Source organism: Opisthocomus hoazin, chromosome 14 (genome assembly GCF_030867145.1).
Source record: "Opisthocomus hoazin isolate bOpiHoa1 chromosome 14, bOpiHoa1.hap1, whole genome shotgun sequence".
NCBI classification, from domain to species: domain Eukaryota; kingdom Metazoa; phylum Chordata; class Aves; order Opisthocomiformes; family Opisthocomidae; genus Opisthocomus; species Opisthocomus hoazin.
The window spans coordinates 475,225-499,651 of NC_134427.1; the positions used below are offsets into that span (position 1 = coordinate 475,225).

The 24,427-nt window shown below is 52.9% G+C and overlaps 1 protein-coding gene across 1 annotated transcript; it reads left to right on the plus strand.

Moving 5' to 3' along the window:
• The first annotated feature begins 5,342 nt into the window (after positions 1 to 5,342).
• Positions 5,343 to 15,063, plus strand: LOC104331932 (G-protein coupled receptor 83). Its single transcript, XM_009937280.2, has 5 exons — positions 5,343 to 5,417; positions 5,755 to 6,730; positions 7,520 to 7,645; positions 8,943 to 9,076; positions 13,144 to 15,063. The coding sequence occupies exons 2-5, from the start codon at positions 6,347 to 6,349 to the stop codon at positions 13,721 to 13,723; spliced, it is 1,224 nt and encodes a 407-aa protein (XP_009935582.2). The 5' UTR covers positions 5,343 to 5,417; positions 5,755 to 6,346; the 3' UTR covers positions 13,724 to 15,063.
• The last annotated feature ends 9,364 nt before the right edge of the window (positions 15,064 to 24,427 follow it).

Consider the following 24,427-nt stretch of genomic DNA (forward strand, 5'->3'; position numbering starts at 1 on the left):
GGAAGCAAGAAGACCTTCTGCCATTTAAAAGAAAGACACAAGCAGGAAAGGTACTGAATGTCTGTAGCATCTCCAGCCTGCAAAGTCTCTGCAGAGACAGGCAGGTAACTTGAATTTTGCCCAAGAAAAAAAGGCAGAAAGCTCTAAGCACTTTTATTCCACAACACAGCCATTTCTGCTCCCAAAATGTTTTCCGATAGGTAAAAAAGCAGGCAAGCATCAATGAGACACTTGCCAAATCATGTGGAAAACAAATGACTGGCAGCTCCGTTGAGTGTCCGTGGGACAGGAGGTGGCTGGCGTGGAGCAAAGGCAAGAGTGCGCAGCGTCAACGTCAGTCAAAGCATGAATGTCCTGGGAACCTTACAGCAAAGGAAAACCCACTTCATTGCTATGAATTATTTTAAAATAGCTTGATTTCAGTCGGGTGGTTTGTATCCTGCCTTTGGGAACATGGCTGGCTGATTTTAGTCTCCGCTTGGGCTTCAGGTTGCAAAGTATCCGAGATGTTCGGTTCATCAAGACATTGAGGCACACGCGCGAACGTTGACCGCAGCAGCAGATCAGACCTGCCGCAGCGCTGGGACCTGTGGGTGATGCTCAGTCTGGAAACCAAGCAAGCGGTGAGGCACAAGTGGGCAATCGCGGGGCCAGCTGCAAAGGGAAGAGTCTCTGTCCCCAGTCAGGAGGGTTGATAAGGATTATTGTTGTACAAGGAAAGGCTAAATGAAGAAACTATAATGAATCTAGCCTTAATTCTTCAACCCGTGAGTGCTAGATTGTTTCAAGAGGTTCTAGCACATACCTGTAATTAAGTAATTTACACCTGGAGAAAGATAATATGCCTGGGATTTTGCTGGAAATTTGATTAGACTAGACTGATAGCTTTCCTCTTTGAACATACTTGCAGTTATAAAGCCAGTAATAATATGTGCCAGGCAAGAAAAACACGATAGGATAATGAAATGACTCTCCAGATGCATGGGAGTCTCACAGTCATGATGAGAATGACTTCGGGGGGGGGGGGAGCAGAAGCCTATGAGATCATCTCATAATGATAATAAATGTGCAGCATGTCCTTTCTACAGCTCTCAGGGAAGAAACTCCATATAGTAAATACAAGACTTCATTCTGCTTCTGCTGAAAGCAAGTGGAGTTTTGCCACAGCCTTGAACTGGAGCAGCTCTGAGACCCTGGGAAGCTATATAAACACAAAATTCTGAACAAAGAACTGGTTCCCTGGAAACACGCACATCAAATGTACGTATCTTTCCTACTGCAAAAGGAGTCCTTATCTCTGTCTAGGCGCTTTCTTTCTCCTGTTTACTAGGAAGAACTTCACTGGTTTCTCAAAAAAGCCTCGGGCTGATGCGGTGCCAGCTGGGATGCTCAGTCTGCTTCACAGCAAACAGGTATCTAAACTGAGGGGGAGAAATCTTTAAATTATTATCACTGTTTGCCTGCCTTGACAGAGGTTATAAATGTAGCTGGGGACCAGGGTGCACGCTGGAGCCAGGACGAGTGATCCTGGCACGGCTCGGCGAGCAGCCGGGAGCACAAGGACCGATGGCTCCAGCCCTGCACGTGGCTCCACGGCCAGCAGCAGCTCCGGCTTTGGACAGCGTGGGAGAAGGCACACGCTGAGTTACCTCTTCCCAGCACCACTTCAGCTTCCAGGGTCGGGCAGCTGGGCTTGGGGATGCTTCTGGGTTATTGTTTTTTAATTCTTGATAGTAACAGCTACTGGAGATTTGTCCATCTTCCCAAAGAAAAACTGGGGAAACCAACTGCTCGCTCTAACAGCGCGCTGAAAAGGTGATCTTACTGACAGAGAGCAGGACAGATGTTAGGAAGCTCATGTATAACAATTTTAAATGCAACATTAATTGGAATTAGCAATAATTAGATCATTTGGAAAATAAAAATGGTGTTATCATTGTAACAAATGGGACTATCAACAACTGCTTGTTGAATTGGGCTGGATTATTAAAACCTTAGACCTACAATAAATTTGATTTATTGACTCCACACATCAGTGTGTGACCTTTTTACCCGTAAACAAAATTCTGAATCTAGAAGGAGGCCTGTTCTCTGTGTCCCATGTCCCTCCTGGTCCTGTCACTGCTCCCCTGCCTATCAGCCCGGCAGCCGTCCTTCAGCTTGGTGTGACGTGGCCGTAGCAGTGCTAGGCAATAGATGGGCAGTGGGAGCAGGATCAGGGCATCACAGTGGTGGCTGCAGTGGGCAGAAAACAAAAGCTTCTTTCTTTTTTAAAAAGGTGTGAATGACACAGCATGCAAATTGAGAAAGACCATAATCCCCAGTTTAGTAATGCCTTCTAAAATCTTTGTCTGAAACCTTAACTGTCCTTCTTTTTTTGCATTTCTGTGTCAGCATCTGTCAAGAGGAACCCAGACGTGGGAAAAACACTTATCGAAGAACAATCCGCCAGTGCTGAAAACCCTCTCAGAGCCTCATTTCGAAAAGTTGGGCTTGGAGGCTTTTGCGAGGGTTTTGTTTTTCTTTTGGCATTAGTTGCATTGCCAGCGTCTCTGCCTGCGCCGATGCCCCATACTAGGAAAGGCGTCGAAGGACCCACGCTCGCAGCCCTGGAGCCCGGCGGGCTCGGCTCTTCGGCAGCTGCTGCATCCTCGCCGGGCAGCTGCGGGCACCGCAGCTCTGCGCGGGGGCTTGAGCTGGAGCCCAGGGCTGTCAACACAAAGATCTCCACCGAGCTCGCTGGGCTTTGAACCAGGCATTTCAACGATCCCCTGTCAGAAAGGTGGCACAGGCACTAGCTTTCCATACCAGCTGGTCCGGGAATTAACGTGGGGAGATCAGACTTTCATGCTCAGCATCAGTGCGTCCGTGTTCTGGCAGCCCACACGGAAGAAGAAAAACGATCTGTCATTCTCGCCCCGGTTCATGACTTTCGAGACCAGCCAGATCTCTTAGAGGAAGAGAAGAATCTCGTTCCTTTTTCACAAGAACCTGCGAACAGCTCGTCTGCAAGAGGAACGGTGACGGTTTTCACTACGTGTATCAAGCATCCTGGCCACTGTTCCTTACACTTTTAAAGGACAACGCGACAGTAGCGAGCGGCTCTTGGCTCTGCCGAGACGCCGCGGAGGAACACGAGCTGTGCCCCCTGCGAGCCCTCCGCGCTGGAAGGTTCTGTCTCTGCCCGGGCCTCTCCTCTCCGCGGTCCGCGGGTCCCCCTCGCCCCCCCTCCCCGCAGCGGGGCCGGGCCGAGCCCCCCCCCGCCGCCGGCAGCAACGCGGGGAGCGGGCGGAAGGCGTGGGGGGCTGCGCGGGCGCGCCCGGCGCTTTTTTATGAATGGAGTAGTGACCGCCCCGAGCCCCGCCCCGCCCCCGGATTGGCGGCCCCGCAGCGCCCATGGGCGTGGCGCGGGGGCCGTGGCCGCGGCGGGCTCGGTGGCGGGACCCGGCGGGGCCGGTGGCGGGGGGTAAGTGACCGGGGTAAGGGACCGGGGGTAAGGGACGGGGACTTGGCTTTCTCCCCGTTGCCGGGTCCCGCCGGGACAGCGCGGGCATCTGGCGGTGTGCGTGGGGCGGCAGGCGAGGCGTCCCAGAGCGCAGCGCGGGAGTGGGGCGGCTCGGCAGGCTGCGGGGGAGAGATGCCCTTGGCGTGTGGGAGCGGGAGGCCGGGGTCCCCGCGCCGGGAGGGAGCTGTGCTGCGGCAGCCGGGTGCGGGAAGAGCTGGGAGAAGTGGTGCGGCCGGAGGCTCTTCCTCGCTGCTCCGTCGGGGTGTATCGAGTTGTGAAAACTGGAAGATGGACTCTCTTATTGCATGAAACCGTGATATTTCCACCCGTCAGGATAACCTGCGTTGAAACTCACTCTTTCTTAGGAAAACACGAGAGACCTCTCTGCTGCACCTTGTCCCAGGCAGCAGCCAACCCCAAGAGCTTCAACAGTTACCGAAAGTAACGTTTTACTGGATAGAGAAGGACGTGAGCAGGAATTCTGTGTTATAAAATCAGGTTACAACTCCATCCTCTTAAGCTCTTCCATTCTCCTTGAGCATTTGTTCCGAGTGCTTTCCGTGGAATGGACAGGATTCAGCCATGCCGTGGGTCAGGTCAGGAGACTGATCCTACTGAAAATACTGTGTGTTTAATTTTCAGACGGATCAGCTTTTTTATTTGATTGTGCAGGGTCCTGGACATAGGCACAAAAGAAATGGCTGTGTGTTATATGGAAGAAGAGGTGTCCCCATCCACAGTTAAGGCCGTGGTTCCCCTATCACTGCGAGCTACTCTAGAGTGCAGGTCTCACAGGTAGCCCTTGAGAAATGGGCTTCTCGATCACCTGGGCACCTGAGAAAACCTGTCTGGGTTTTTTAAACTGAATAACCTGCACAAGGTTTCATCTTGCTGTCCACCAATCTGAAGCACACAGGCTGCAGATCTGACTTGACCCATGTGTTGTAGCAGTTTCCTGAAACTCAGCCTCATCTTGTGGCAGCGAAGGCAAGTTTCCGCACAGGAACCTGGTGTAAAGTGATGCAGGGAAGGCCGTAGGTGGTTTCGTCTGTCACACCACAGCATCCTCTCTCAGGCTCGGTGGTGGCATTCCAGTGTAGCACGCGTATCCCAGCCTTGCTCATTCAAAGATCAAAGTGGGGCTGTCTGTAGCTGGCTGTAGCTGTACTTCTTTGTTACACACGTGCTGCATCACCTCACAGCTCGGCGCGGCTCCCTCTCGCTGCGCGCTGAGAGCTGCCGGGCACCGCAGGGCGTGACGTCCTCGGTGCGTACCGCGGCGGGCAAGGCAGAGGTGCGGAGTCCTGCGCCTCACCCAGGCGTGGGATAAACCTCGCAGGTCTGCTACGGCCCTCGGTGCTTGCCTGCCCTCCCGCCCCACAGCCCAGAGGGGTGCGGTTCTGGACGCTCTCTCGTTACCTGCGTAAGCCTTTGAGAGGGGTCCTCTCGTAGGGCCTTCGGTATTCCTGGCGCTCCCCAGAGCAAGCAGGCAGCCGAAGCGGGTCGTGTTGTGGGAATGCACGAGTACAAGCACAGTCAGTCCCCTGCACCTTGTTTCTGTCGGAAAACAGTGGATCCCCGACTCTTGCTGGTGTTTGCAGCCGAGGCCACCGCCGTGACGGGGCGGTGAGGTGGGCTGGGATCTGCTGGAAGCCTGCTCCAGGGCCCCGCCCGCGGTGCAGCGAGCTGGCTGCCCGGGCAGCCTGCCGGTCTGCTGCGTGGGAAGGTGCCGGGGAGCCTTTCGGCGCTCGGAAAGCTCTGCTTGCTAACACCTTGCACCATGTGGGGCCCATTGATTCGCGCACGCAGCCGCGGGGCCTGACGGCATGGCGTGTACCGCACAAACAGCCACCCTCTCGGAGAACCCGACAGAGCTGCTGGACGACTTTCTCCTCCCATATGTAGCATATCTGTGAGTACCAGTGTGCAGAGTTAACAGGGTCCGTCTAACATCAATAGATCAATGCAGTCTGAAAAATTTGTTTAGAAATATCTAAAAACGGGTATCAGTAAATGTGAGGAAGCAGAGATTTTTGTCTCTGGGGAATGGTTCTCGTGTATCTAGCACTCTGTGTCAGTTTGTATACGGTGCAAGTGGCTCCTCTGTGAGCTGCATGCCTCTTCCCTGCAAAGTCTTGCATTTTGCAGGAAAAATTGTTTTCTCAATGAAACTGGAACACTGGAAGCAAAATTCAGTTGTTGTTTGGAGGAGAAAATATGAGATGGTGAATGTCTGATGTGATTTCCAGGTTCTGAATCACTTCAGGATAATTGCTGGGGTTAGATGCAGATCAAAGCTACCTGTGCCCTTAAAGATGATGCCCAAGTGGCTCTGCCTGTACGTTTCAACAGAAAAGAACCGAGTATTTTGAAGCAGAGAATGAAAGCATCAACAACGTGGTCTTCTGCAGAACTTGGAGGAAAAATAGACTCAGCTGAGAACAAAGAAGAGCAAGCTGACATGGGATTAAACCAACTTCAAACCCCACCTGAGGTTCTCCTGCATTTGCTGCATGTAATAACTGGTTCTTCTTTCCAGCCCACCTGTGGAGATGTTGCCTTGCTCGATAAATGAAGGGGTTGAGAGCGTGAGGTCCTAAGCCATCCCGTTTCCAATGCACCCGTTGGAGCTGCTCCCCAGTGCCACCCCTGCCCGTGGGCAGCCCATTGCTCCTCGGAGGCTCCCTCCAGCTTGCTGTCTTGAGGTGTTCGTAATGGCAGGTGCATCTTCACCAGCTTCCTTGAGAACCAAGCAGTTGAACACGATGGAGCACTTGCTATGTCGGCTGGAGATGTGATCCCAGCGTCCTCAATCCAGGTGAAGCCTCTGGTTAACCCACCATGCCTCTCTCGCTGCTGCAGTCATACAGGTCACAGACGATGGGGTTTCTTGAGGAGTTTGACCATTACTCTTCCTTGGCCAAACTCATGTCCATCTACCAAGCAACCAACAGGACTGCCTTCAACTGGACAGACAGCCGCATTGTTGAGTGGGAGAAATTTGCTGAGCTGGCTAAATACGAGCCAGAATCCCAGAAACCAATGGTGAAAGCTGTCCTAGTCGTGGCATACTCAGTCATTATCATCATGTCTCTCTTTGGGAACATGCTGGTGTGCCACGTGGTGCTGAAGAACAAGAGGATGCACTCGGCCACCAGCCTTTTCATCGTCAACCTGGCGGTGTCTGACATTATGATCACTCTGCTCAACACACCTTTTACCCTGGTAAGTGGCCAGCTGTGCTGTCCCTTCAGCCAGGGGGGGAGTCTCTCACAAGGACACTCTGCCTGGTGAGCACACCCTCCCTGTGCATGCTCTTTTGGGACTGAGGCGCGAACCCAGCACTGTCAAGTCTAATAGACAACTCCGCCAGGCAAGTAAAACACTGTTCGGCAACCTGTGGGCTCCCTTTGCTCCATTAGAATCCGTATCTCCTAAAAGACTCTAAAGTCTCTCCAAGTATGCCACCCAGCCGCAGCAAGAGCTTATTAGGGGATGCAGAATAGGTGTCTGGGTGAACTTGTTCTTTTAATGTACACACAGGAGAGCACTAGAAAGTCACACTTCAAACCTAGTGGGTCAAAATAACTCGAATGCCAGTCATACTCGGGTGACTGGAAGAAAGTAGTCAAGCATTTGAGAGCTTCCAGTTGGGTGAAGTCTTCAATGAAAGCTCTCCAGACCTGAAGCGGGGTTTGTGTGGCCAAAACTTGGTCCTCTTTTCCAAGTAGTAGTTGTTAGTATAATCTGAAGGTTATTACTGCTGTTCGTGAATGGTGTTTATATGAATAGACCAGGAGGGCTGGAACAGCGCCGCTCGTTTGATCTGTGGGTTTTGAATTCATAAACTCTTATGTATGGTCTTTTGAAATCCAGTGTTCTTTGGGTTTCAGGTGGAGCTGGCCAGCCAGCCAGCCTAAACCCACGTGCCAGCTCAGGTGCAATCCAAACGGTTTCCCCATGGATTCGTTTTCAGTACCTTTGCTGGCTGATGGCCTGGTGTTCTCCCCTCAGGTTCGGTTTGTGAACAGCACGTGGATCTTTGGAAAGGCCATGTGCCACATCAGCCGCTTCGTGCAGTACTGCTCCCTCCACGTCTCCACGCTGACCCTGACGGCCATCGCCCTGGACAGGCACCAGGTAAAATGCCGCCAGTCCGCCGGTCCCTTGCAAGGCTCTTCCCAAGCCCTTGTCAGTCTGCGTCGAGCCATAGGTTCAGGGTGGCTGAGTCTTGGGGATTAAAGGCGTATCCAGTGAGAAGGCTCTAGAGCTAAATTCAAGGACAGCCCTTGTGTGTCAAGGGTCGGAAGGCTTGATGGACTTCTGTAGGCTCCCACGTACAGGGAGGAGGGAAAACACCGCAATGCGGCGCAGGACACTTCCAAACTTTCAGTGGAAAAGGGTGAGGACACCTTTTTTGATGGTCTGAAAAGAGCCAAGTCCAGCCTAGCCCCCAAGGTATGGCAGGGCAAGTTGATTCAAGGGGCTTTGCTCTACATGAGGGGCCTGGAAAGGCAGCAGAGCCAACGCTGAGTGCAAAGTACTAGTTCAGCTATACAGGCAATTTTTCCAGACTTTTTAGTTTCCCACCTAAAGCCCATGAAACACCAGTCTGGGCATTTGGTACATCACCAATCTACAGGACAGTTAGAGTTCACAGCAACTCTCAGCTCACTGTCTCTGTGAGTAAAAGGAAAATCTGAGACTAAAGTCCCGTGGTATAGCTATGGACTAATGCTGGAACAGTATCCAGGGGAGCGGCAGAGTGGGAAGTCTCTGTTGGGAATACTGGGAGGAGACTGCCGAGCTGTGAGAAGCCTGTGCCCACCACCTGCCCGCAGCCGGGCTGTGTCCGCTGCCCACCGAGATGAACGCTCGCTGCATTGCCAGCGCAGGACAGCGAGGGCAGCCCAGGCCGTGCGCTTGTCGCTAGCAATCGCTCCCCGTTCCTGAACTGTCAGTCAAACAGTATCTTCTGCTTATAAGCTCTTTACCTTCTCATCTAACAAAGAAAATTTCATAAAAGGTGAGTTAATGCCTCAAAAGAGGGGAGGAGGGCTCAGCTTCATAGGTTCGGCTAGAACAGGACACATTTCTGTATGTAATTCATATAGAATAAGCAAACATACCCTCAAGTGAAGAGACTGGTGTAGATATCAGTTTTTTTCCTGCCGAATATAGCATACAACTCAAGGAAAACGATCTTCACAGAACATAGCAAAGGAAAAAAGTTTATTTGAAAGCACATCTGAGCCAACTGAGAAGTTTAAGGTTTCCCATTTTCCGGCTCACTCTAATAAGCAGGACATTTTCCTAATCATGGCTGTCATTTTCTTAATAGCATCAGATCATTTCAAAAAATGCCTCTGCTGTGTGCGTTGGTGAAGTGACTTTGCTTTCCCGTGAGACAAGAGTGGTGGTGAAGGCTTTGTTGCAGGTCATCCTGAACCCACTGAAGCAGAGGATGTCACTAACAAAAGGAGTGCTGAGCATCTCGGTTATCTGGCTGATGGCGACCTGTTTCTCCCTGCCCCATGCCATCTACCAAAAGCTTTTCCAGTATAACTACAGGTGAGTTATTTCCCCTTCCAAGCGAGCACGAAGAGGTCCGATAGCCCTCTGTGGCGGTGGCTCCCAGGCTTGGGGAAGGGCGCAGCAGGACTGGTGGGAGTTTGCTTCTGGGTGAACCCAGAGGCTTGGCCACTGGCAGAGCGGCCGGGCTCAGTGCAGGGCACGCGCGTCCCCGGACCTGGGCTGGCTCTGCCATCACCCAAGTGCCTGGACGAGGGCGCGAGCCTCAGCCCCCGGCCTCGCGCTGTGGCAAGCTGCAGGCGCAGCCTGGCTGGGGCACGGCAGGTCGGCAGACAGACCTCCTCCACTGCCACAATACCGTCAGGTGGGGCTTTGTCCGTTTTCACCCGAGAGCCTTTCCCCTTCCCTCCTCACTCTCGCTCGGCTCCTTAGACCTAAGAGGACCGTGTCTGGCCAACTTGCTTAGGCAAGGAGAAAAGAGAGAGGCAAAGCTGCAGTTGAAAAGGAAAGAAGGTAAAACTCGTGGTGTAAACATCTGGTACTGACATTATCAAGACTATACGGAAAGAGCAGGGAGGAGAGGACCGCCTTTGTGAGTCAGCAGGGCCACGAACCCCAGACCTCCAAGACATCATATGCTCCTTTTAGCTTCCTTGGATTTCGTCCATCTGGATTTATGAAACAGGACCAGCGTTACATAAACCAGAAAAGCAAAAGAGAGATCTCCACCTCTTCCCCTGCAGTGAAGGCTGGTGAAAGGAACAGTGCTTCGACAGGGAAAGAAAGGTGTCTCAGCGCGCTGCTTTGCCTTGCCTGGCAGGGAAGGGAACTCTTTGCTTGGCTGAGCACAACAGTGGCTATTAAAAGGACATGAATTGGAATTTCACATCCACGTGAGGACTGCTGAAGTATCAGAAAAGTGAAGTTTCTGATCCAGAGGGAAAAAAAAGAAAATGAAAAAAAAGAGCTTATCTTCCCCTCCCTTCCAGCTGGTCTAGTGATGGCATTCATTGCTGGAAAGTCACCCTCTCTACCAGAGAGAAACAAAGCACCAGAAGGTCTGAGCTGGTTTGCCCTTGCAGTGTTTTTTCCTCCATGGTCCCCAACCTGTGCTGGCCTTCCTGTCCCTACCAGCCCGCGGCGCTGCTGTGACTCCTGGCTAGAAAGCGGTCCATAACACTACAGAAACCGGTGGGTTTCGTGGTGGTGTGTCGCACTGCTGGTGCCTGCGTTTCCCAGGAATGCCAGGCTTGAGCCCGAGGGGATAATCTTACAGCGAACGGTATTTTCAACCTGGGAGCGGCGTCCCAGGGATCCGGGTGAGGAGGCAGCAACAGGCAGAAGGAGAAAGATCCTACTGCAGATATTGAGCTTCTGTACAAAGGAAAAACATCTTTCTTCCTACAGCACAGCCACTTCCCTCCCATCAGCATGGAGGGAGAGTGCTGGACTGCCCGCACAGGCGTTTTATTGCTGTTCGTGTACGAGAGGCTATGCAAAACGGGAGTGTAACTGGGGCTTCGCAGCTCTTCCTTCCTTGTGCTGGTGGTTGGTCTGACTGAGATACCTCCGTGGGGGATGCAATATCTTCAACTGCTTCGACTTTGTAAACAAAGTGCTGGGTTACTCCTGTACTCGCGTTGCTCCGCAGCTGTGCCCAGGGTATTACTGCACAAATTGCTCATGAATGAACGAACGCCGCTATCTGTTTCACGGCACCTGTCTCTCTTCATCCCTCAGCACGGGCAGAGGAGACCAAGCCTCGCAGCGGCAGGAGTCAGCGCAGCGACACAAGGACTTCCAGGGCGTGCTATTCTCGTCCCTGCTCTCCATTGAATAAAAATCGGAGTTGTAATACTGCTCGTAATAGCTCCCGCAGGGCCAGGGGCTCCTGAGCAGTCCCGCAGGGAGCTGCTGGGACAGAACATGGGCTCCACCAGCAGCAGAGCTCTCTGGCTGCGGTGCGCAGCAGTGTGCCCAGCTCCACGGTCATGCCAGAAGTTACCAACATGCAGTGGCCTCTCTGGTTTTGCCCTCGACCGGCCCCTTCCCTGAAATGACCGTGAGCCTCCTCTGCAGGTCTGCACCCTCCTTCAGAGGGCGGGAGGGAAGGGGCTGGCGAGGGCAGCGGCTGGCTATCGGTTACCTGTGGGCCAGCCTTCAGCTGTGTGCCAGCCCCGACGCCGCAGCCCCGACGCCGTCCCGAGCTCAAGGCGCTCCCCGAACAGCCGATTCCCGGGGGGTGGTGAGGGATGACCACCCCACTCCCACCCCATCCCTTCTAGCTCTTCCCTGTGGCTTTGGTCTTTGGCTGTGGCAGGTCTGACCCTGCGCTGTGGCGTCACCTTGGGTGCCGTGCTTGCTTCCCCTGCCAGATCTCCATTGCTTTGGCTGGTCCCCTTAGGCAGGCAGGCAGAGCTGCCTGAGGGCAGGGGCTGGCCTCGCCTGTGCAGGTGGCAAGCCGGATCTCAGGGAGAAAAAGGTCTGGAGGGTGGCTCAGAAAGGATGATTTTCCCCTCTCGAGCAGCGTCTGCAGGGTCCTCCACGGCCGCGCTCGGCGGAGCTCTGCTCCTGCACCCTTTGTCATCCCTCCGACAGCCGCACGCCGGCCCTGCTCGCAGCCGTCCGTTTTCAAGCAATCTTCTATTTGTGGCACAAAAGCCTGCTCCAGAGACTGAAAACAGGATATTAAAGATATTAATCAATACCTCAACAAATAATGCAGCTTGATGGGGACTACAGTCTGTGCTGAATACAAGGGCGCAGAGGACAAGGGTTGAAGAGAGAAGGGCAAGATGGAATAGGAGAAAGAAAAAGAGGGGGGGGAAAAGGAACGAAAAGGAGAAAACATCCACCGGAAACAGATATGTGAGTGCTCCTTTCTCCTAATGCTTCATTGCTTCCAGCCACCCGCTGCGGGACGCGGCGGGGACGCGCGGTGCTCTGCGGAGGGAGCTGGGCTGCCTCAGCTGAGCGCGGCTGCCAGCCAGAAGACGCGAGCAGAGCCTGGATCCGCTGGGCCGGACGGGACCGGCTGCCCAAGTGCTGTTGGGATAAGCTGTCGTGTGTGGTGAAACTCAGTTCTTCTGTTAGTCAGCCATCAGAAGTTAAACTGTCAGACTGGAGTTAAACTTGAGTCGAGTGACCAGGCTTTCTAACAGTCACGCCTGTTTCAAGCTGTAGCAGTAAGGTTTTAACAGCCCCTTCCCCGTCCACCCCGAGGGCTTTGGCTTCCCAGCTGCCGCAGCAGTTTGCGGCTCTGGCCGAAGGGTCCTGTCCCTGCTCGGGGGCAGGGAAAGGCGGGCGTCCCCACCCGCAGGGCATGGGCTGCAGATCCGACCCGGCAAAGACAAGCCCGAGCTGCTGCACGCGTGTGGCAGCGGGGGTCCCACCGCCTGCTGTGACTCTGCCGGGTCCCGGGAAGACCAGGTCCGTTGTGCTTGGCCAGACAACAGTTCCTGCATCCCACGTGCGAGAGGAGAAACACATCCCGGGATGGATTTCTGGGTGGGCACGTTCAGGGGACCCTGGGCATAATGCATCCTTTTCCAGGGGGTAGGAATCGCCTGCGAGACTGGAGAAAAGCAGGAGTTAGGAGGGTCTTGCCCACTGCCCTCCTTCCCCCCGCACTGCGTTTCTGGGGAGGGGAGACCGGCGCTGCCGTGTCTCTGTGCCTGTGGACGCGGGGCAGGGGCAGAGGCAGCCCCTTTCGTCAGAACAGGCCTTCAGGGGTGTCGAGGGGACATGAGGGACTCATTCAATTAAAATCAACCACAGCTGCTAAGAGGAAACTCCAGTTTGTCTTTGTAAGCATTTCTTTTATCAGACAGCACAGCCGTTTAAGGGGAGAGGAGATAACGATACAGAACAGCCGGGCCTGTCCTTGATGAAAAGCACAGAGACCATCATGAGAAGACTTTCTGGGAAACGGAGGCTAGACCGAGCTTTGGTTCGCTGAGCTGAGAGATAGCTGTCCCTCCTCTGCCCGAACCACTACTCTGAGGAGGCGATTGTGGGTGCTGTGGAAGCTCCCCCGCGGTTTGCCAAGTTAGCAGCACCTATTTGCAGAGCAGTGGCCACACGCTAAATATGTCTTTGTTTTCAAGGGAAGCCACTGTCCGGAGTTTGTGCCTTCCCGATTTTCCCGAGCCCACAGAGCTGGTCTGGAAGTATCTGGACCTGTCTACCTTCCTCCTTCTTTACCTCCTGCCTCTAATAATCATCACTGTCACCTACACACGCCTGGCCAAGAAGCTGTGGCTCCGCAACGCCATTGGCGACGTCACCACGCAGCAGTATATCGCCCACCACAAGAACAAGAAGAAGAGCATCAAGATGCTGATGCTGGTGGTGGTGGTCTTTGCCGTCTGCTGGTTCCCTCTCAACTGCTACGTGGTGCTCATCTCCAGCTTAGGCATCAAGACCAAGAACTCCCTCTACTTCGCCCTGCACTGGTTCGCCATGAGCAGCACCTGCTACAACCCGTTCATCTACTGCTGGCTGAACGAGAGCTTCCGCTCGGAGCTGAGGGCCCTGCTCTGCCTGTGCCAGCGCGTGCCGCCGGCGCCGGAGAACGCGCTGCCGCCCGCGGCTGCGTCCTGCCGCGAGGCCTGGGTGGAGCAGGCCAGGCTGCGGAAGGGACCGGCCTTGCACGGGCACGTCCGGACGGCCGACACGGACCTGTGAGGCGGGGGCTGAGGTCAGAGGGCTGGGTTTGGTGGATGTCAGAGGCCATCTCCCCGTCTCTCCTCAGGAATCGACGCCACTGCTCTGCTGACTTGCGACTCGTGCCATGGCAGCAGCCCCTCTGCCTGGCGCAGGGGGCACAGCCCCCCAGGAACCCTCCGTGGGAACCCAGGGCTGCGGCCGGTCCAAGGAGCAGGCATGTGCGCAGGGACATGGAGCTCCATGGACAGGGTGGTCTGCTTGCGGGGTTTCCTGTCTGGTTACTGGCAGAGGGAGCGGGACCCTGGTTTCCATCGTTGCTGGTGCTGTCCCGCGTCGCTGGGCTGTCTCGGCACTCGGGACACGTGCCACGACACCGATGGGGCTTTGCAGAGCCGCGGAAATGGACCTGCTCTGACACGTGTCTGAAGGAAGGACTTGGACATCCAGGCTGACCCCGTCCATACGCAGCTTCACCAGATGGTTTATAGCAAAGCCTCCCGGCAGAGGTAAGGGTCAGCCCACAGCATTTCCCCTTCAGGTGGTGCTGCTCCTTCCACCGGCTCTGTCCCAGCCCTCCCTGTGCCGGTTCTGGAGCTGCGGAGCCGGCAGCTGGCGAGCAGCCCCGGCCGAGAGCAGAGCGGCACCGGGCACCGGCGGCAGCAGCCTCAGACAGTGCCCAGACAGACAGACATAGTCCACTGAGAATTCTTTTGCTTTTATTATAAATGTATTAATTCGGGAAATAAACCTACACTGGCACTAAAGAAAAGACCACAGAATATTTCGTCAGGGCCGCAGCATTCACTGACTGAAGAATGAAATCATTCTGCATAATTACTAATTGCTGTGAAGGAGTTTCATTTAAACAACAACTCTGACTAAGAGGGAAGGTTTTGTTTTCAGTCATGGGAAAAATGCCATTTAATTTAGTGACACTTGGGAGACAGGTGAAAAATGTGTAGGAAACAAAGGAAAGATTTAGGACATTGCCGGGGGGAAGGGAAAAAGACAGGGAAAGGAGACATTAAAGGCAGAAAGCAAGCAGAAAGCAGTGTCTGGGCACTGGGGAGCAGGCACTGGAAGGACCTGCTGGCCTGGCCAGCCACGTCACAGAATGGTAGGGGTTGGAAGGGACCTCTGTGGGTCATCTAGTCCATCTCTCCATCACACTGTCCCTCTCTCCATCACACCGTCCCTCTTAAAAATTGCATCAAGACCAGAGAGGCCAAGACTTCTCCCAGCTTCCCTGGTTGAGCCTGAGCAAGGGACTTCTCTTACATGGAGAAGACAGACAAAAGATGGGAAAATATTGATTACTTGTTCATCCAGCATTTAGGTTGAGTAGTCATAAGTCTTTTGCAGGAATAAAGCTGGGTGAGTTTTGAGCCCTGACAGTTCCTGGGTAATCCTTCAAAACTTGGTGCGGGCGACTGGTACGTGCTGCAGTGGTGGCAGAGGGACTCTGGCATGGTCCAGCCGGGGTGGTTACTCTCTGGTCAGCAGACCTGAAATTCATAGGGAAACACTGTACTCATAGCAAAAAAATCCCAAACAAACTGCTCTAGATAAAAAGTATTTGGCGTTGGTGCAGCCTCACCTCGAGCACTGTGTGCAGTTCTGGGTCCCACGGCTGAAGAAGGATGTGAAGGTCCTTGGATAATTCCAGAAGAGGGCAAAAACGCTGGGCTGGAAGGAATGTGCTACGAGGAGCAGCTGAGGACTTTGGGTTTGTCTAGTTGGTGAAAAACAGGTAATGGCTTTCAGTAGTGGCTCAGGGCCAGGGATGCTCCTGGTCTATCCTGATGATAGCCTGGCCTGAGCTTCTGCCTAGGGAGGAGACAGGGGGGATCTGGGTCACTGGCAGGGACAAGGACGTGCTCCTACCACCCTCCTCAGAGAGGAAAAGGCAGACCAAAGCAGGGAAAACAAGGATTGACTGGGAGGTCCTCACTTCCAGGCCACTTGACCCCACTCAGCCATGTCCCTGCACCTCGGGTGTGCATTGCAACATCTGCGTGAGGAGAAGACAGCAGAGCATCGTGAGCAGCAGCAGAGATGGATGAACACACGATCCCTGAGGCGCTTCACTTGGAAGCTAACAGTTATTTGAATACAGGAATTGTAAGCAGCCTGCTGCTGGGTGCAGGCACTGCCCTCTCTGTGCAGAGCAGGGACCATAATCAGCTGAAAAATATCATTGTGAGTTTTTTAAAATGTTAAAAGCATCTCTAATTAATAAGCATCACCTCATTTAATAATTAAGCTGTCATTTGCGTTTTTACTGTTCCTCACTCCTCATCAACTTTTAGTGAGCAGCCCTCAAACTACCATGTAGTCCGCTTCATTAAAACATTATTTCTTCCTGTGGAAAGGATGAATGTCAGTACGGAGTTTTTGGTTTCCACTACAGAAATGTAGCAGCCCGTTTCCACTCAAATATCTTCAGATATTTCAGAGACTTTTTCCCAAGGATTGCAAAACCCAGCATCCTTCGTGCTTTGATTGCTGTAGCGCAAGTTTTTAGCACGAGCTGAGGGTGTAAATGAGACGCCATTGTAAGTACGGTGGATGGGCTTCTCCCAGAGACTGGGAAGTTTCCTTTGAGAGTGGAAGCATGAGCAATGTCAGCCCTGGGGCAAACCGGGAGATGGCCACAAAAAGCCTGGGAGGTGCCGTGTCCTATGAGCACAGGATGGAAAAAAGTCCTGGGAGGTCCTGCTTTGAAAGGACTAACTGGAAAAAGCCACCCCCCCAGTCCAGAACAGGGATGAAAAAATCAGGAGAAAATGGAGTTTGGCAATGGCTGGGTAAAGCATGGAGTCTCCCAGGACCTGGCCTGGGGGCCGGAGGGGACAACCCCGTGGCACCGAGCCCCCCACTTGGTGCTTGCTCTGGATCTGGAGGACTTCGTCCGGGCTATTGAGCTTCTCCGACATGGTCTCACAGGACCCCTTCAGAAAACAAGGTTTAAAGTCACTATTTGTCAGTAGGTAAACAGGATTCATGCCAAGTAATAGTTAAAAAGAGTCCCCATCTCCAGTGCCGTAGCAGTGGTGCTGTGTCAGCTGCGATAGCAGCGCCTGCCAGTTAATAAGGCAGACACAGAGCTCGGTTAGCTGCGATTCACGGGCTGATTCGCTGTTCACAGTTATTCAGCTCATTCAGACAGGTACTCATGGAAAACACCACTGGTGTCACCCAAAAGCCATGGAGAGCTTAACAAGAACACTCACCAAAATTTCATCCTGGACGATCATATTCTTTATCTGATATGTTATATTGCCCCGGATAAAACTTTCCGGGGCTCTTTGAAGAACACCTGCAAAGCAAACATTTCACAAAGAAACAGCAGAAAGCAGACAATGGCGTCCTGCCCCCCCAGCTGTCTGTAGCAGCGCGGGGAGCCGTGCGTGACCCAGCAGCCACACGGCAGCGTGGGCATGGCTTCCAGCCCCGGGCTCAGCCCCACGCTGCTCTCCGCGTGCCTGTCCCTGGGCTGCTGCATGATGCACGGCGCACACAGAACTCAGTTTCTGGAGAGGCATTTCTATGTTTTCTTTCAATGTACATATTATAACTTGGGCTTCTATGAAATAACCATAGCAACAACACCGATATCTTCCATGAGGCACATTAAGCTATGGCCCTTGCTGTGATTCTGAAATGGAATTGACTCTGCTGTTGGCAAGTCTGGGGGCACAAGCCAAGCCGGGGATTAAATCCTGTCCCCAGGACTGTTTCACAGTGTGAGATGGATAGATAGACATTTTCAGTAGTTTCCCCGAGATGTTTGTCTAGGAATGCTGGTACAGACCAGCTGCTGGTTTCCTCAGAAGCAGCCAGATTTCTGGGAAGCAGCAAGCAAACCTTGGAGCTGTACCTGCCGGTCATCCCTTCAGTGACGGAGCTGCTCTGGGAGCCCCTGTCCTGTCTGGGGGCTAGCGGGGAAGCGGAAGTCTCTTTGAAGTCTCTTTACCTTGCATGGAGTCCATCTTTATTATTTCTCATGGTCTTTTTTTCCTTCCTTTCTTTCTTTAAATGGCTGCATCATCTTTTTCTGGAGGAGTCAAACACCTCGTTCCCAAGAAGCAGGTCTCTCTTCATACTCCCTTGATCTTCTGCTAATCCATGTAGTTAGCTATCTCTTGCTGGGAAAAATACCTAGCTGGTTTTCCTTGGATCTGTCAATCGTGGCATCTCTTCATTGCTGAATTTTTCTCCCCTAAAAGGGCATGATGCAAGAGCTGACTGTATTGCATCTTCGTAATGGCTTAGCTATCTAGACTGGTAATTATCAATGCCTGAACGAGAGTCAAAGCCTCGCACGCTTTGCCTGTTGCCTCGAGGCTCTTGTGTCACTTGAGGATGCCCTGACTAACACAGCAGCAGTCTCTCAGCAGCGTTCAGACAAACGATAGGATGCACATCACGAAAAAAAAGATAAACTGGGCTATGTTGTTTGATTTGGGCAAGGCACAGTGTCTGGGGGGCAAGAGATTGCATCTCTGCTGAGCTGCAAGGCTTGCTGCAGCAAGGAGTGGTCTTACCTAGCCAATGTCTGGAAGAGCAAATCTACGAAATTTTGCTTTTGCTGAAACAGGTCAAGGTCTGAGACAACTCAGCAGGTAAATAGATGTTAAAAACAGCCATTAGTTTGTCTTCAGACACACTGCTCACCTGTGGGAATGGCTTCCTGATAGGCGCCGGAGGCAGCCCCGTGTGAGACCAACAGGATCAAGGGAGACCTTCCAGAAACGAGGCGAGCATTGGGTGCGTCCCCCCACTCCCAGGAGGGCTGTGCGAGTGGGCTGCTGTGGGGTCTGTGTGCAGAGACCTGCCCCGGCTGCGGCAGCCCACGGTGCTGCCGGCACAGCACGGCACAGCACGGCACAGCATGCTCCCTGCAGCCCGATAGCACGGCAGCCTGAGGCCGGGGGCTGGATGGGACGTGGGGTGGGAGAAGTCCCCCGGGAAGCCCGTGCTGTCGGGAGAGCCCTCATCCTGCTCACACACTGCGGACCGAGCCATCACCTTGCACCTTCGGGGTCTGGGGCACTGCCATCCTTGGGAGGCAGAAGGCTGGAACCTGTGCCTGGCAGGCAGAGCCCCATGGGGCAAGACGCCGCGGGTCAATCTGGAGGGCAGATTAGCTGCACACTGAGTTACCAGAGGGCTGCTCCAGAGAAACTATTTGAGCACACACAAATCAGTGTGCAAAGGTTCAACAGAGACATGTCTGAGTTATTAACAACCCAGATTTATTAAGGTTAGCTCATGCCAAATGCATCTAACTGCCTTCAGCACAGTTGCTGATGAAGACGATAACGGAGAGCACAGTGCAGGGGATACCTGAATTCCAGAGACAAATCCCCTTATATAGCCCCATCACATAATGAACAAAGAAACCACAAAATGCCAACTAGATTAACAAAAAGCAAGCAGGAAAAAACCCGCAATGAGTCAGAAAATTAGCTCAGGAAGGAGAAACAGAGTAAAATTATCATCAGTTAGCTCTTCAAGTGGAAAACACTGCTGAAGGGCTGTCCAAAGCATACTCAAGGAAGAAATGGAAATGTCCTCAGTGAAATCCAGGTCAAGCCCTGGGAAGCGAGGGTATAGCTGGGTCAGTGTTGGAGACCATCCTCTTGCCTTGAGATACAACTTTAACTTGGCAGAAGGGGTCACTCCCTGATGAGGCGAAGAAAAGGGAGGAAGCAGCCCCAGCCTCGCATGCAAAGGGCACACCCAGAATTAGCACTTGGAGGATAACGAGCAGCCACCCTCTGCCGTGGGCAGCGGAGGAGAGCCTCTCCCGCAAGTCGGGGCAGATGGCCCTACCCTCTCACCGACTGAGGAGCACACACGGCTGCTTCCCTCCAGCTACCGCCTGCTGCGCTGCGGTGGGGAGAGGAATGCTTCTGATCTCCCCAGACGTCGGATCGGATGGAGCCCAGGCGGGAGTACCGGCAGGGTAAGGGCGTGTTTATCGCACCAAGCACACTGCTGCAGTCAGCTCTCAGCCTGAAGGTTCAAGGCTTTTCACAAAGCTGCCCTGTCCCACCAGCGCTCAGCAGTAACCCTACCCGAATTCCCGTGCATAGACTGCTGAACTGCTCCCCGGAGCTGGACGTCCGAGCGCTCCCAGGGCACTCAGCTTCCCAGTGATGACCGCGTTGCTCGGCTCGGCCCGATGAGGCTCTGCCAGGGTCTGCCCGGCGCGCGGCACGAAGCAAACTCTGCCCTAGGCGGTCACTGGAAGTCTTCCCAGGCATCAAAGCAAACGCGCTACTTGCTATGCCCCCTCCCAGTATTTTTTTCTTTGCCCCAGTAAAAAGGGTTGAATTAAAGCGTTTAGCCCATGTGATGAGGTTTTATTCTCCCATGAGCCTGCTGGCTAATAACAGCTTGCTCAGCAATGCCAAAGCACACGGGGACACTGCCCTCTGCAATGAGCTGCCAATGAGGAGCAGCTGTCACTTACCAGAGGTGAGGGCAAAAAAACAGTAATAAGAAACCCAAAACCCAGCAGGCTGAGTCCTGCAGCAGCCATGTGTCCAATTTCACACACAATAGTCTGTCACTTGCAGAGACTTTTCCATACAGGCCTCATAAAAATCTCCTTGGCAGACAGATAAGAACAGAGGGTTTGCTTTATAAAATCAGATTGATAGACCGTCTGATCTGTCTGCTGAAGACAGAAACAATTGCTTTATGGGACATCATCTGGGGCAATTATAGGGAGTGTCCCCGTTCATGGAATTTCTGCTCATTGCATTGCAATTAGCGCTGCTCCGGAGCAGGAAGGTTTACATCCTCCCCAGGTGCCGTCTCTGTCTAACACACCCGCGTGCCTTCGTTGCACAGGTAAGCACCTAACCCATGTTGTGTCCTGGCAGGCTGCTGAGCCTCGGTGGTCTCTTGCCTCAAGGATTTACCCCCTGCAAGGACCTGCAGGTGGTGTCTGTAGCTGAAAGCAGCGACAGTGGTTTTCAAAACATGGTTTTTGACAGTTTCATGCCATGCTACCAGCACCGCACCGTATTCCTCAGCCAGGTCTGCAGAAGTCACTGCTGTTTCAGGTCGACACTTGTAGCCAACATGAGTGCCACAGTCAGCATGACTCCAAGGTGGCCGCACTTGGGGTGTTTTTAGAGAAAGTTTAGGACACACAGTACAAACGATGTCGGGAAAGTTTTAGAGCAAAAGATTTTGTTCCTTTGAGAGGGAGATCTTGCTTGCTTGCTGCCACATCTTGTCTCGGGCAATTTCCAACAGGAATGAAGTGATCAATTAATCAATGCCCTAAGCCTTTTGCAGCTTCTGTCTCCTTCCACTGCTTCTTTTGATCGTTTGCTGGTGACACATGTCAGACAAGGCAGAATTCAGAATGATAAGGAGTTCCTGGATCATGCAGACCTTCTGTGATGAATTTACCACAAAGTTCAGTTAAAGAGGAGTTGCAATAGACGGGGTGACTCTGAGCTACTTTGGACATTTTTGTTTCTTTCTGAACTGTGATACATTGCTGGGACCTTTGGCATGAAGGTTAGTAAACCACGTCCCTCCTCAAGGCTGGGAAGGAACCAGTTTTAGTTTTTACCATTACGGTACTTCTTGGGTTCCCTTCCTAGTACATTGTCTTCCCTGGGCCTGTTTTTACAGGCCAGTTACTGACCAGAGCTTCTTCCTCTGCTACCCTGTTCTTCGACTCAGCGCACCAGTGGCTCTTGCTTGTGAACAGTCAATAATGCTGGCAGTTCCCTGCATGGAGATGGCAACAGCTACAGCTCCAAATAAATACTTCTTTATGTAGAAATATATTCATCCTCTGGGTGAACTGTAATGATTAACACAGCTAATAAAGACCATGAATATTTAGCAATATATCCAGACATCTCAGCTATAAATTGCAACAGGTTGAAAATGAACCTTCAGCTTGTTTGACCCCCTAGCATTCAAACGCCGCAGACACCATCGTGGTCCTCCTCCCAGCAGCCTCCGGAATGGTCAAGGCCTCGCTGCTGCCCGTGCAAAATACTGCTGGGGAGAAGCTGGGGGACTGTGTCTTTAAACTGGATGTTGCAAATACCAAGTTTAGTGCCATACATCTCTGGTTAGATCTGGGGGCATCAGGTCTAGTTTAAGGGCAGGTTTATGTTTCATTTATGATGTGATTCATGGTGTGGATGGAGAAATGAAGGGACAGAACAAAAAGAGGAGAAAATCACTCTGAGGGTTAGTGACACAGCCAGCTTGGGTGTGCAAGACCTTGTGCCTGTGCATGACGCTATGGTTACTGCCGTTTTCAGCTAAGTGTCAGCCAGATGTGACGAACCAGATCTTAGATGTGTATGTGTGTATGAAACATGGTTTCCATTAACCTCATTCTTGGGAAGGGTTTAATTCTTTCATCTGGAGTTTTCCAACAAAAACACAATTAGTCTGAGGCAGGCGCAGTGTAGTAAAAATCCATGGAAGTGACTTATGCGAGGCAAAGTTAATGGCCATGAAACCCAGAGCTCCTCTGGAGACGCCTCCTCCTCCCCCCCCGTAGCCCCCCAGCAGCTTGAGCTTCCCACCCCGGTTTGCCTCTCCCGCATCCCACCTCCCGGCTCAGCTCGGCCGGGCGGTCACTGCTGTCCCCCCGAGCCGCTCTCGGCTCGAACCACGCTGGTGCCAGCCTCCGCGGCCACGCCTGCGCCGACTCACCTATTCTTGCTGAAGCCAAGCTGCCAAGGTCTCTGTTTTGCCTTTGCCTTTCCCCTGGTCACTGCAAAGCGAGGGGAGACTGAGGGTGACGGTGGGAGGAAGTGCAGTGTTTTCCTGTTTGTTACTGTAAGTGTTGCTGACACAGTCTGTGCTGCCCCTCCCCTGCAGAGTGGGGGACACGAGCCTCCCCTCCGTTGCAGGCCATGTATATCCTTATCCACGCACGCTGTGGGTGCTGGGACGCCGTCCTCCGCTTCAAACACCTTTCTGCGGCGCGTGTGCCACGGGCAGGAGCCCGTCTCCGTCGGTGCCAGGCTTTGGGGGACCCTCTCGGGCACGACCGGAGCGAGACCTCAGTGAGGACGCAGGGCGAGCAGCATCGGGGCCGGCGCAGGACAGACCCCCGGCTCGGGGTTGTGTCGGGCTCATCCGGCCTCTGGAGGTGCCCGGGGCAAGCACCCCCAGGCATCACGCACTCATTGCTCCTACTGGTTTTAAACTAACTGTAGGAGGTAAGAAATTACGAAAATTGGCCTTGCTGTTACTGTATTTGGTTGGAGCATTTATTTGTAATCCAATAATTTCTTAAAACCAGCTCAGAGGAGACTTTGAGGGGGAGTTTGAAGGGGCAGTGAATGAGTTGCAAAACCACTTTATTCTTTTGCTAAAACTCTGTTCCCCAATGCAGCTGCATTCGAATCTAAAATCAGCCCATTACCCACTCTATTGGCTCCTGTTAACATAATAAATGTCACATAGAGATAGGCTAGCCAGTACCAAAATACCTCATTTACCACCAGGACTCAGGGAAGGAATACAGGAATTTCACTGGGATAATAATGTATTTTTGACGGATAGTAACGGTTACTGGCACCAGACTGTCCCCGAAGCCAACGAGTTTGCTTTTCTTCAGCAAGGCTTTATGATTGGAGCTGCAATGTTTTCCCTTAAAAAATGGACTTCTGTTGCCAAAAAGTAATCAGGCTCCTATTTTTAATTTTCTTTTTTGTCATGGTTGTTGTTGCTCCCAGTGTGGTTCCAGCTGAGAGGGCTGGCTTTCTAACGTCCCCCTAATCCTCTAAACCCTGTGTGTTCCCCAGCCCTCCATCTGCACAGCCGGGGCAGCGCGATCTGGGGGGCGGGGGGTCCCTGCTGCAGATTTGGAGGGGATCAATCAGCAGAGACAGTCCCTGGGCCTGGCTGCGGTTTCACCAGCCCAGCAAAGCTGTGGGCTGATATTGGCACTTACCGCGCGGGTGATGCAAAGCAGCCAGAGACACTGGCGTCCCAGACACACGCGCCGCGAAGAATTTCAGCTGTTTTTTGAATTCTGCACCTGGAGAGTCCTGTGAGTCAGCCCCAGGTTTGACAGGTGAGTTTGGTGGGTAGAAGAAAAATAAATTTCTGTCTCATGGCAAACACGTTAATAATTCAATAATGTGCTGTAAAACGTGTGTTTTCATTCACCTGCAATTGCCCTTGTGTCCTGCGGAGAAGCAGTGATACGAGAACCATGCACGCAGGGGAATGCTTGTGGAAAGCACAAAATGGGAAAATCAGAGAACAGGCAATAAAAAATCGTCTGTGGTGAAGGAGAGGAAAGCGAAGAAGGAAAGAAAGTTGGGACTGCAAATTCAATTCTCTCTAATGGATTTAAGTCTTCATTTTTAGCAACTGAAACTTCATTGACTGTCCTGTAGCCCCTGTGCAGAGGGGACAGGAGCAGACAGCAACCGGTGCGACGCGGGTTTGCAAGGTTCAGTGCCACAATTACTCTGCCACGGAGGGCACAGCGGTGTGGGGCTGGGCACGACACGCCAGCGGGAGAAGTGTTTTAGTGCAGCACCAAGCGCAACCGATGCCAGCGAGCAATTCCCACGCGAGGCGCAGCAGCAGAGCACGACGGAGACGAGCATCACCCGGGGCTGTCCCTCCTGACGTGAAAACGAGCCGAAATTTAACCACCAGCTTCCTCCTTGGGTTCACCCCTGTGAGTCCCCTTCTCTCCCTGCC

What these genes read in the sequence shown, in the direction of transcription:
- LOC104331932 (XM_009937280.2), top strand. Translation starts at nt 6,347, where the DNA reads ATGCCTCTCTCGCTGCTGCAGTCATACAGGTCACAGACGATGGGGTTT. An exon ending in TCAACACACCTTTTACCCTG is followed by an intron (nt 6,731 to 7,519) that starts GTAAGTGGCCAG and finishes TTCTCCCCTCAG; the next exon opens with GTTCGGTTTGTGAACAGCAC. An exon ending in CTTTTCCAGTATAACTACAG is followed by an intron (nt 9,077 to 13,143) that starts GTGAGTTATTTC and finishes TTTGTTTTCAAG; the next exon opens with GGAAGCCACTGTCCGGAGTT.